Source organism: Crocodylus porosus, unplaced genomic scaffold (genome assembly GCF_001723895.1).
Source record: "Crocodylus porosus isolate Cpor-Errol unplaced genomic scaffold, CroPor_comp1, whole genome shotgun sequence".
In the NCBI taxonomy this organism is placed as follows: domain Eukaryota; kingdom Metazoa; phylum Chordata; order Crocodylia; family Crocodylidae; genus Crocodylus; species Crocodylus porosus.
In genome coordinates, this window is record NW_017728886.1 from 166,519,818 (window position 1) to 166,533,398 (window position 13,581).

At 39.9% G+C, this 13,581-nt stretch overlaps 1 protein-coding gene across 3 annotated transcripts in view; it reads left to right on the forward strand.

The window, feature by feature from the left end:
• The window catches only part of ZNF516 (zinc finger protein 516), a 153,517-nt gene that overhangs the window by 55,868 nt on the left and 84,068 nt on the right, over window positions 1–13,581 (forward strand). For all 3 annotated transcript variants that reach the window (XM_019544904.1, XM_019544912.1, XM_019544896.1), the window contains one exon: window positions 10,421–12,447. In XM_019544904.1, coding sequence (XP_019400449.1) covers window positions 10,545–12,447 — 1,903 coding nt within the window. In that variant the 5' untranslated portion in view covers window positions 10,421–10,544. The remainder of the gene's footprint in view (window positions 1–10,420; window positions 12,448–13,581) is intronic.

Sequence of the window (13,581 nt, forward strand, 5' to 3'; positions counted from 1 at the left end):
TTTGTGTATTGTAGGATGTGACAGCAGCAACGGGAAGTAAACAATTTCAGTATTTCTTGTTAGAGTGATAATATAGCTGTGGCAGTAAAGCCAGGTTACAGTAGACTAGTCACATCTGGGCAGCTACCTCTAACTGAAAGTTCTTACTTGTTTTACATTAGAAAGTAGCTTAAAGAAAGGCATAGGCTTATACATATATCTGATTTTGTCCTCTTTACCTTGAAGATTCATGTCACTTTAATTTTGTGCTGTTGCCTGAGCAAGTCATGGAAGAATCATGCCTTTAAAATAAGCTTCTTATTTTAGATTGTGTAATATAGTGGTTTCTAGTAACTGCCTTAAAATAAGGGGTTATTGTAAGCAATTCTGTCAGCATTACACATCACCACTCGTTTGAGTCTTGTGATGATGGTGTTTTGTGATTTGTGTTGTTGGGTTTTTTTTCCCCATGAAAGTACTAATGATACTGGTTCGCTTTTATTCATTTCTTCATATTAGAGTGGAAATGTAGTTTGTTCATAATGGATTATTGATTGGTCTGAGAACAGCAGAAGCCCCAAGGCCTTGTCATCAATGGTACTTACTCTCCCAATAGTGAATGCATCACTTCATGCAGCTATTCGGGACCCAAGTCTGTAGAATATAAGCCTGTAATTGTTAATCTTGTACAGAACAGTTTTTTGGGAGAGGAACTCTTCATTGTCATTATGGGTTTTCCCACCCCCCCTTCTCCCCCCTTTTTGTTCAAAGAATAGTCTCTTTGTCTTGGTAGTAAGATAAAGCTTGTCCAGGATGTTAATGATGTATTTTGATTCATTGCTTATAATACTACAGTGCAACTAATAAAGTGCATTTCTTTGTGTTCTTGGAGACAAACATGCACAGTATACTAAAACACAAAATATGTACTGAGTGGGTGACAGCTCTGTTTCTCAACATACCCTTAGCATTGTACACGAATAACCTTTTACATAGAAATGCTCTTTTACAAAGCACCAACAACTGGGTTAGGGACATTTCCATTGATTTGCTGGCTTTCTGTTTTGCATCACCTTTTTGTAGATACTTTCCCTCCCAGTGTTTTCTGTTTTAAGTGTTTTTACTCAGATATCTGTCTATATTCTTTTCTCATGGTAAGGGTGTGGTAGGGGTTTGACTGTGCTTTCTCAGTCTTGACTGTCTAAGGCCTGTTGTAGAATGTTATTAGATCAGTGAAGGAGAAAGATGTGTAAAAGACTGACGTCAGACAAGCTGAAAGTAATATTTCAGTTTGTAACTACAAACTTTTCAAAAGGCAACAGTCTTTTCATCTGCAAAGGAAAAAGAAAAGGGCTATTTAAAAAAATAAAGCATGCTTCTGGTTGAAGATTTTAAAAAACGTAAGTTGAAGTGAACTTGGAGTGATAGAAAAGCCTTGTTTATTTTTCCAACAGCCTCTTTTTCCTCTCTCCTTTCCAGTCTTCCATGCCAATTTTGGCAGGCTTAAACAAACCTCAAGAGGTTTGTTGTTAAGATTACTGCTTAAATAATTGAGTGATTTGAGTTCTAATTTGAAAATTAGAACGTTGTCTTTTATGACTAGTTAAAGTTTTGGGGCCTTTTTTTGGACCAAATTAGCTAAGGTGGTTCTCAGAAAATCAATGTAAAATCATGCTGTCTTTGCCTAATGCAAGTTTATTGTGTAGGCCATGGAATGGCAGGAGTACATTCAAGGACGAATTTATTATTTGAAGATGCATTTTTGTTTGTTTGTTTTGGGTTTTTTTGACTCCATCTTGGATGAAAGAACAGCTATCTCCTGAAGACTGTAAAAGGACTACAGACAAATTAAGTTGTCAATAAAGGGACTAAAGAGCATTTCAATAGGATTTTAGCCCAATGGAGGCTTTAGGATTAAATTTTTGTCAAAGCAGTATAAAATTACTCTGTAATGTAAGTAGTAGTTGATACTCGAAAAAGACTACTTTCTGCCACAAAATCAGCAGGGATGAATGGGTTTAAGGCATGTACTCTGCGAAGAATTCCATTTTTTGTATAGATGGGAAGTATTTGCAGAGGGCTGGGAAATCTTTCTTTTTGTATCTTTTCCCTGTAGCTAGTTTATCTACTCATTTTAGAAGTTTAACTGTCTCTTCTCCATCCAGAAAAAGTGGCATCTTTACATGGGGGTGTGCTTTAATTAAAGCAGCTTTTGGGAGCCTCCCTAGTTAAAGCACCCACAGTATCTTGTATATTCATCATCCCACATCTTAAAATGGCAGTGGAGATGCTTTAACTAAACCTTGTTCAACAAGTTTTAGTTAAAAAGCCCCATCACCATTTTGAAGCACGGAACACTGAATACAGCGATACTGAGGCTGCTGGAGCATGCTTATTGGCACGCTGCAGCAGACTTGATGAATCGAGTCTGCTCCCATGTATTTTAATTAGAACGTGTCACAGCAGGTGTTGGGCATGTGTAGCTGATTTTTAAATCCTTGAAAATGAAGCAGGCCTGATTGGTGAGTTTTTCTAATATACAAGTTGCTGTCTCAACTTCATTTGGACTTATTTTTTTTTGCTGGTTTTATCACCCTTTCACTGGAGAAGACTTTCAAGAAAATTTCTTCTCCACCCAACTGTGCACCAATATTTTGGGGAGGCAGTGAGAGGAGAAATTAATTCGAGTGATGTTAATGTATTGTTATCAATTAACAGATATGAAGAATAACATTTCTGCAGTGTATTTACTCTCTTTTTATACCGGACTTATAAATCGCATAGTTGAAATGAAAATGTCTTACTTCAAAACTTCCTTTTTGCTTGAAAAGGTAAAGATAAACTGTAATTTCCCTTATTCTATTTTTTTAAAAATTTTATAAAATTTTATAAATTTTTCTTTCTTACAGAGGGCTCTCCCTTCTTGTTGTGTGACCACCTCCTTCCATAAAATCTAGTTTAAATTTTAGATGGCTATTTATAACTAGATATTCACAGATTCTAGATGTTGAAAAAGTAAAAAATAATCCCCCTGTATAAACTTTGGACAACATTTGCTTATATTATTGGCACTTTATAGCCAGGAGCTTGGAATAGGTTTCATAATATATTTGTAGTATCCTAGCTACTGCAGTTTTTCAATACTTCTTTTCACATTTCTAATCTTATTCTTTAGATTTTTTCCTCCCTAATTCTTTTCTGAATGGCACAGTGGGGCTGTAAAGGTTGTTTAATTGGTGAGCTGAGAAATCCCCACAACATAGTCTTTGCTCTTAAGCCTGCCAGATGCAAAACTGGCCTGGTGACCAGAAGAGGGTGTGTCTGCAACACAGAGTTACTGTTGGCTTATTGAAGACACTCATCCTGCAGATACTTAACTTTAAACATGTATAAGTAGTTGCACTGAAGTCAACAGGACCTCCCAGCTGCTTAGTTAAGCATATCCTTAAGTGTTTGTATGACTGGTGTCTTAGAACAGCCTTCAGGAAGCCCCAAGTTGAGTCAGTAACGGCAACTTTATTTTAGATTATACACCGAGCACAGCTCAGCTAGACCCAGGGATCAGAGCTTTTAAATCTATTTTAAAACAGTAAGATGTTTCTGTGTCTAAACAATTAAGCTATAGTTGATTCTGGCAAATGCTTCACTGAAACTTTGGAAAAAGTTTGTAACCAGTTCTAGGGATAATAAAAAAAGAACCTTATTCATTATGGTCTTAATTCTGCTCCATTCAGGTCTGTGGAAAATACTGGCTTGAATGGTGCAGAATTAAGAACAAAAAGTATTCAAGTGAGCAATGCCATTTTTATTTTTTCTGTTTGGCTTTTTATTTTCTCTTTCATGTAGCTTTCTGAAACAGGCCTAGCTTTATAAAGTTAATGCCTTAAAATAGGTTAAAGGCCTGAAAATGCTGGACATGCATAGGTTGTCTCTTATAAGTCTGATAGCTGAGGTTGAATGACTTGGTAGTCATGAAACTCATGTGAATGAATAGAGCAATGGTTACTCTGGCTTTGTGATGTTAAGCACTGGTCCCTTTAAAAAAAACCAAAACCCCAGCTGAGATCTGGGGTCAAGGATGGGGGTTACAGAGCTGGCCTGCCCTGCTAAAACTTTGTGCTGGCTGTGACTGTGGACTGCAAATCCCAGAGACATCTAGAAGCAGGAAGAAGTGATGAGCAACCATGAGAGTCCTGCTGCTGTGACTGTGGACTGCAAATTTCAGAGACCTTGGAGGTAGCAGGAAGAAGTGAACACACAGGCTAGGCTGCATTTATAGCTTTTCAGTTTATAGTTTTTCAGAGAAAAAAAATATTCTTGCTGAAGTTTTTATGAATTCAATGACACTATACCCCCACCCAAGTAGAACACAGGCTGGGGCCTGGCTGCACCCCGTCGCTCCAGCAGGGCGTTCTCTCTTCCTTCCCCTTTGGCAGTGGCTGGCAGGTGTGCTTTAGTGCCCCCCAGCTTCTGGCTTGAGCCACTGCAGGCATGTGCCTGCATTTCCTGAATCAAAAAGTGAATGTGTGTTCATTTGCTTATCGGTTCAATCCCTGCAGCTTAGACTAACCTGCAATGACTGAATCAATTCAGCCTCAGGCTTTTTGACTGTCTGTACTTAGCCCTAGACACAAAGGAGATTGAAAGTGAAGGTAGTGGAGACAAGACTCTATGGGAAATACTGAGTTTCCAATGTTTCCCCGTCCCAGACTTTTTGTTTCAGTTTATCTCAGAATTTTTTTCCAAAACACATATTAGCTAATATTTCTAATGACATTTGAATATTTCAACTTGTATATTATAATATTGAACATAAGTCAAAATAATAAGGTTGATATTGTTTTGCATAGTTTCCTGTTGAAAATTTGAATGAAATTGGTACACTTTTATGAAATATTTTGATTTTCTTTCATCTGCATTTTCCAAAAGAAATGTGTCCAGGAAAAACTGGAAGTGTTGTACAGGAGATAGATACCTCTTAGGAAATTTTCTTTTGGTATCTCTCTCTTTTTAATTGTACAACTGAAAATGCTGTAAAGACTTAGAATATAGCAAGCTTACATGAAGCAGTGGGAAACTGACCTTTTGAGAGTGGAGCTACTTGCAAGCAAGTTGAAGAAGGATTCTTTCTTTTCTAACTTCAATGTTCTTTTTGTGGCCCTTTTGCTTGGGTTTTTCTTGCATGATGAAGTTTGGCCCTTAAACATGTCTTGAACTTCCTGACGGGCAGCAGAAATGCTACAAAAACATGGAGTTGTCCACCCCAAGCTTTTTTCAGAGGTATTTGGATGGGATTTTGGAAGTACCTGGATAAGCTAAAGTGTCCTAATTTCTATTGACTTCAGTGGAAGTTAAACCTAAGCTGTTGAAAATTACACCTATATGCATCTTGTCATATCAAAATATTTGAAAAACCTGCTTATATGAAACTTTCATAGAATTTAATATAATTCAATAAAATTTGAGCTGAATATTTCTTGAAAAACTATTTCCCCACTATTTGATTAGACTGAATTTTAACGATACTTCCAGGCCTGGCAAAATAATAATAACAATAATAATAATAATAATAAAAAAAAATTAGAGCAATGAGACTGAAGCTTAGATAAAGCTGGTTTATGGTCCAAGTGAGGTTTTCCTTTATTTGAATTTTTCCATTCATCAGTCTCTAGTGTGAGGTTTGGTGTTTGTTTGCTTTCTTGTTTTTGGCTTGTTTGTTGTACAGGTTTCCCTCTTTTTTTTAATTTTTTTTATGCTGTATATGTGTTCCTAGAGAATGGTGCATAAATTGAATTTGCATAAAGCGAGTCCACTTTACATTGTAACAAATAGGGGTAGGTTCCCATGGTGGCGAGGCAGGGAGTGAGACTGGAAGTAGGGATCGGGTGTGGGGAGGGGTACAGCTCCTGGGGCTGCACAAGGCAGCAAAACAGAGGGAACAGAGCAGCACTCACCCTGGCCTCAGCTGCAGCAGCCCTGGGAGTGGCCAGTGCTAGCTGCCTGCAGTCACTGGGTTGCGCCATACTCCACCTGTTCCTTCACATCTGGGCTCCACTTGTCCCCACTCACCTCTGCTTCTGGGCTGCATCATGCCCTGGTGCAGGCAGCTGGTGTCGGCTGCTCTGAGGGCTGTTCCAGCACGGGCTGGGTGAGTGTGGGCAAGTGGAGCCCTGGGTGGCGCGGGGCACAGCACTCACCCCAGCCCATGCTGGAGTGGCCCTGGGAGCAGCCGACACCAGCTGCCTGCTCCAGGACACAGCACAGCTCAGAAGCAGCGGTGACTGGGGACCAGCAAGGGACAGGCGGAGCACAGTGTAGCCCAGTGGCTGCAGGCAGCTGGTGCTGGCTGCTCCTGGGGCCACTGCAGCCGGGGCTGCGGTGAGTGGGGCCACAGTCCTTTCCCCTCCCCCCACAGACTTACCTGCTTAGGCATGGGGGCATCTATGCTGATCATATAAGACTGAATTTACCTCGCATATAACAAATTATGGATCTAAATATGCTCGTAGCATAAGAGCGAATTCGCATATAAAGAACCTGCATAAATTGAGGGAAACCTGTACTTTTATTGTAGCTTCCTATTTTTCTAGACAGCTACCATAATTTAGTTGAACATGCCTTTAGGGGCTTCCTTTAACTCAGTCCTAAGCTGTTAATTTGGGGGATCAGGTGTTCAGATACTCTTTTTATAGCTTTGGTGCTTATATGGACATCTGAGCTGTTACTAGGATACAATTTTTCCAATGTTAATATCTTAGTTCCAAATTGTAAACTTCATAAAGCACATTTTTCTATTTGAAAAACAAACAACAAAAAAAGCCTCCATTGTTGAATTTGAGATGTACCTTTTGGAGAGATTTGTAGTTGCAGCGCTCCTTGAGTACATGGTAGATAATTCAATGCTTACCTCTTAAAAGGCTAAACGGCAAGCTACCATAATTAATTATGTAGAAGATCAAAACTGAATTGTTTCTTAGAAAATTAAAGGCTTAGATTAGTTTAAAAACAGTTATTACATACAAATCTATATGAGTATCTGAGATCAGTACTACAACTGTTTTATCCTGTGTTGTGTTGAGCTTATGAAGTTATCTCTGGTCAAACTACTTTTATTCACTTCCCTGTTGGATATAGTCTGAGGTAAACACAATGACTTTGCAACTTTACATTTCTTTTTCTTATTTTTGGGTCAGAAGTCTTTAGTATTAGAAGACTTTATATGTGGTTTTGATTTTGCTGTTGCTTTTTATATCTGTTTATATCTTAAGAGAAGAAAAATCCATTTCTTAGTACTAAAGTAATAGTGTAGACCAGGGGTCACCAATATTTTTGAGCAGAATACCAAAAACACCCGCAACCTTGACTTGTAAGATGTTGATGTGTCAGGGGCAGATGGCAGGGGAGCTGTGAGGGGCCTGATCCTTTTTGTAGCAGTGCAGCCCTGGCCCTTCCCCAAGGTGCAAATGCCAAGCAAACTGCCTTCATGTGAGACACTGGTAGACATGTTGGGGTTGCTTACCCCTGGTGTAACTAATGCCTTGTTATTATCTACCTTATTAAATAGCTGTAAAATGGAGAAAATGCAATATTAGTTAATATCATCTTGAATACAAGATGAGGTTTTCCCCTCCATGAGTAAGGGAGAAAAACCCCCTCATCTTATATTTATGTATCAGGAAACCTCATTAAATACCATGTCTGTCATTAAACTGCTGCCAAAAGCAGCATATGCTCAGTAATGGAAACCAGCTATGAAGTTGATTAAATGCAGCAAACACTGGCTATGACTCTAAAACACATGGCCCATATTGGGCAATCATGCTGATGAGAGTCTAGCATGAAGATAGGATAGTGCAATCCATCTGAATAAGATACATGGTACTGCCCATTGCACTCTGTCTCCTTCAGCACTGTCTTTTTTTGGAATTCATGGTGAGCCACTATATTATATACATTTGGATTTCTTCTTCATTGCCACAGGGAGCTGCACCTTTCTTTGCCATTTCCAATGTTTCCTGTTTCTTCACCAGCCTTAAATGTCTGGCAAACATAACCAAATGGGGCCCCAAAAATTTACTCAGAATCTCTCTCTCACATGATTAGAGTGGCCACGCTCTCGAAGAGGTGGAGTTGGATGAGGTTGCCCTTCACCTCATCTGCTTATGAATTCTTGTTGACTGCTGGTGCCTAGCCCAGTGAACTATATGATAAATCATGAGCCTTTTGACTCTTGACTAATATCATGCGCAGTTTGTACTATGTATAAATTGGGACCTACCAAAATTGTGATTGTACAGAAATAGCAAAATCTGGCATTGCTTGTGAAATTGGATAATGCCTGTGAAATCTGCAAAAAAAACCCAAAAGCAAACCCCTGCCCTGCAAAACTTACTGAAAATTAAAATGCTGGCTCCACAGAGGGAACCACCAATCCTGAAGGTGCTGTAGCATGGCTATGCAGCCCACTGGGGAGGGAGGTGCTGCTGATACGAAGGGGAGCACAAAATGGCTACTGCCCCACCCCTCTCTGTTGGATGAGGGCTGCCTGTGAGGGGTGTGACTGCATGACAGACTGCCCTTGTAGTCAATGAGCAGTGAGGGACAAGGCTACTGGGCCCCCATAACCAATCAGAGGCATGGGGGAAATCTCCTGCGATCAGCCTGAAAAAATGGTGGCCAGCCCTGTGATCTCCCCATGAAATTGGCTGGCAACTTCTTTGAGTTGGGTAGACCTCTGTGTATAAGTAGGTACAAAAGTTTTGCTTGGAAATGTGTTTATGGAGTACCTGTGTTAAAACTTGCAGCAGTTTCAAGAAAGGTAAAATGTATCAGTTTTGGATGAGCTAAGTCTATGGGTTCCCATACACACATGTTTATTTCAAAGTTAGTGCTTTCAAGTTTGCTTCTCATTCCATTTGCTCAGGGAGAGCAGGGTCTGACAGTAAGGGGGAGGGGGAAGAAGTTGGAGGCAAAAAGGGCAAGGGTTCCCCCCACCCCAAATATTATTCTCTTGCTGTAGAAGTGGGAGGGGGACAAATTTAAGGCAATACCTAGAAAATTCTAAGAATGTTTTTCATATATAGAATCTAATTATGTGGGGGTTGATCTTGTATTTAGCTTCGTCCTGAACTTGAGTAAATATAATATTTTAAAGAAGAATGTTTCTGTCATTTGTGTGCAGTGTCAGGAGTTTATTTTAAAACTCATATTGGGGTGCTGATCCAAATAATGGATCTTGTGCAGGGGTTGGCAACATTTTTGGACAGAGTGCCAAAAATGCACCAGTCTCGATTTGTAAGATGTTGGAGTGCTGGGGCAGATGGTGAGGAAGCCACCGGGGAGCCGATCTTTGTTGTGGCAATGCAGCCATGGCCCCTTTTCTGAGGTGTGAGTGCCAAGCAAAATGCCTTCGTGTGCCATGCTCTGGTACCCATGCTTGGTGTTTCCTCCCCTTGATTTAGTGTTTAAAAGTGCTTATTATTAAACATGCTGTTGTGCCTTGCTTTATACAGTTTTGTTCATCATTGACCAAAGTATCATTTATGACTAAGCACATACTCCCATGTGAGCCCCATTGGCATAACCACTCTTACCATCAGTGATATCTAAGCATGTGCTTATTTGCTGTGCTGAATTGGGGACTGCATCTTGAATTACCTTTTTATTTTCATTTTTTTCTGCCCCATTTGGTTGTCCATTGGGAAACCATCTCAAGATATACTGAACACTTCATTAGTTTCCATATTATTGTTATCTTCTTTAATGAGTATGTGAAGTTCACTATAGATTCCTTGCCTTTTCCATGGAATACAAGCCAAATCAAACAGAACAGAACTCCCTGAGACAAAAACTAATTCAATTTTAAGAGGAATTCTGTATTTTATAAAGAATGTCTTCAGGAAGAACCTTTATCACTGGGCAGGAAAATACCTTACATGAGATTATAAAGACATAGACCTAAAATGAAACAACCATTTCAAGTAATGGTCTAATTTTAAAGCGTGTGTGTGAGCGTGCACGCGTGCATCTCCCTAGATAGATAGAGATCTATATATCTACATCTCTATAGCTATATAGATGTATATAGATACTTTAGCTTGCTTTAAAAAATAAAAAGAACTTCCTAAAAAAAATCTTTAAGATTTCTTCCCTAAAACTTTTCTCCTTGGGTAGACATAATTCTTTTTTCCCAAAAGTTCTTTTTATTATTGATGTCTTAACTGCTTATTGTGTAATTGAAGTAATGAGTGTTACAGAGTATGAATGGAAGGTACTGCTCTTCTTTTTAATGGAATTAAAATAAATCTAAAGTATAATATGGATTTGAAATTGGGGTTAATTACACAAACAGCCCAAGGGAAAGTGTAAATAGTCCTAAACATATTTTAAGAATATACTCGAACAATGTTTTAATTTTTGGGGGGCTTTGTTTTCATTTTAGGTGCTCAGTGTTGTCTGCTTATGAAACACACACGTATCCATTGACAACTCAGTCTTTTTTGAGGCATCAAAAGGAGGACCTTTCAACTGAAAATGAAGAGGGGAAACTCACTTAGCAAAACCGTATGATTGAAAACGCTGTCTGGCTCTCTGCTGTTGGACAAGGTTTTGTCCTTCTGCCTTGTCTGACTGATGTTGTGGCAGTAGTGCAGATGGACTGCAACAGAGAAGCAGAAATGGAGTTACGAAGATCCTCCAGTCCTGGCAAGATGAACAAGAGTGATGTTGATGGAGACAAGGCCATGTGCCACAGCTGCTGCATCTGTGGCAAAAGCTTTCCTTTTCAAAGCTCACTGTCCCAACATATGAGGAAGCACACGGGAGAGAAGCCCTATAAATGTCCTTACTGTGACCACAGAGCCTCCCAAAAGGGCAACTTGAAGATACACATTCGGAGTCACAGAACAGGCACTTTAAGTCAGGGGCACGAGGTAGAGATGGGAGAGGCCCAGCTCGGAGAGATGGGAGTTTCAGAAGGCCTTGATGGGTGCACCAGCCCCACCAAAAGTACATCTGCTTGCAACAAGATTGTGAATGGTGCAACCCAGACAGACAATGGAAAGATCTTGTTGAGAAGCAGTAAGAAGGAGGTGGCAGATTCAACACCAGCAGAAGATGGTAAACTACCTATTTACCAGTGTACCTTCTGCAAAAACAAGTTTGAGAGAAAGAAAGATCTTGAACAGCACATACACCAAGTACATAAGCCGTTCAAATGTAGGCTCTGTAACTACATGACATTAAGAGAAGAGACACTGTTAAACCACATAGAGAAAGACCATATTATAGCTCAGGTTCCAAATGGGGAAGCTTACACTGAGAACTGCAAGAGTGAACTGAGTGCTGGCGAGTTCCCTTGTGAAGTCTGTGGTCAGGCCTTTAGTCAAACCTGGTTTCTTAAAGCTCACATGAAAAAACATAGGGGTTCATTTGATCATGGATGCCATATTTGTGGCAGAAGATTTAAAGAACCCTGGTTTCTCAAAAACCATATGAAAGCTCATGGCCCAAAGACAGGGAGCAAGAACAAACCAAAAAATGATTTGGAGCTTATAGCTACTATTAATGATGTGATTCAGGAGGAAACTATTGTGACTGGCTTGTCTCTGTACGAAGTTTGCACCAAGTGTGGGAATCTGTTTACAAATATGGAAAGCCTAAAAGCACACAATGCTGTTCACTACAAAGCTCAAAGAAGCAGCATTGAGGACAAAGCTGAGAGTTTAATTGATGGGAGCCTAGATCCATCTGTAACAAAGCAGTTTTTCTTACAGTGCCTGAATCTGAGGCCATCTGTAGGAATAGATAGAGTTACAAGAGGGCAGCTTGGAAAAAGGGTAGCTGAGCTGGATCCAGTCAATAGCTACCAGGCTTGGCATTTGGCCACCAAAGGAAAAGTAGCTGAGCCTTCTGAGTACATAAAGTATGTGGGGTGGGATGAAGTCCTAGCTGATGCTGATGTAACTTATGACAAGGATAAAAGAGAATACATTCTTGTTAATCAGGAAAAGCGCAAGCGAGATCAGGATTCACCTAGCTCATCTAGCAACCCCAAGAAGAAAAGCTGTGCTAGTGGACGTTTGGAGAAAAACAGTGGTGTGCAATCAGGTGAAAACTGTATCATTTCCCAGGGGGACCTGGACTACAGACCCTCCTCAAAGCAAAGCAGGAGAGCATCCCAAAACAAGTCCACCGAGTGCTTTGAATGTGGCAAGATTTTCCGCACCTACCACCAAATGGTACTCCATTCACGGGTGCACAGGAAAGAACGCAGGAGCTGCAGTGAGAGTGGGATGGCTACTCAGCCAGACCGATATGGGTCCAGCAGTGAGGAGGGGGACTCTGGTTCTGTCACTGGGCCAAGCACTCCAGGCTCAGCTTCAGCCCCAGAAGATTCAGTGACCTCTGGAATGGGTGAGGAGGGTGCTGAGGACAGCTCTGAGGAGGGACTCCCTGAACCATCACTGGGTAAGCTCATACACAGCCTTATTCTCTCATCCCCCCCCCCCTTTCTTCCTTTGTTCCCATCTCTTTAGATCTCTTGGTTGCAATGCCTCTCAGCCGCCTGATTCCCAAATGTGGGACAAAAATAGTAGTAAAGCCTCAAAGTAAGAAGCAACTAAATAGCATAAAAAGCTTAAAATTCTTGTGGATCAGTTCTTTACCCTAATTAACATTGTTTATCATCTCAGCCTGATAAGTCAGCATTTCTAATGTAAATAAAAGTGAGATCACAGGAAGACTTCACAAGATACAGGTACATTTGGATTTCAAATGAAGGACAGTTGAGAGGCATTTTAGTCACCCTAGCAACACGGTTACCTCTGTTGGCAGTATATTTCCTGGACATCCCTGCAGCCTGTTTTACCTTGATTTATATATACCCTGTGTAGCCTTCTGCATTCAGGTGTAGTTAGATCACAATTTGCATAGTATAATCTTAAAGCACATAAACTTGCTAATTACCAATGAGACAGGCTTTTCTTCCTTTTTTTTTTTCTTTCGGTACTCTGCTTCCCAAACTTGTGTTTGTAACTACAAGGCTGTAATTAATCTCTCTGGATTAAAGTGGTCCTCTGAGTCCAACTTCAGTTAACTGGAAGAAATTATTCCCCAAATAGCAGCAAAGTAAATATTAAAAAACCACTATTAACTACTTTTGTATCATTTTTAAAATTTTTGTTGTTCATCCTCCTTTTTTATAATGCTTTCTTAAAAATGTGAGATTAGCATTTTCTTCCTTTCTAGGCTGGTGTAGGCTGGTGGTTTTACTGTTTAGCAAAACAGTGAAATTTCTCTTCTTTTTTTTAATTTTTGTTCTTTCTTTTTCTCCTTTTTCTTTCTCTTTCATGAAGCACTACGTTTTTGTAGTGTTTAATTTGTTTTCAGGAGTATCATTGATGAAGACCGTGGCACAGTTCTGAGAATGGGTGGTGTTTTATCTATTTTGGTTCACATATGCTTTCTTGGCTTGCTAGTACATCTTCAGCATCAAAACAACTTGTTGCCAGATGATGTGTTATTGGCTGAATATAGCTTTTCTTATTGACTGAAATTATGATTTGATGTTGGATATTTTTTGTCATTGGGCAACTCCATAAG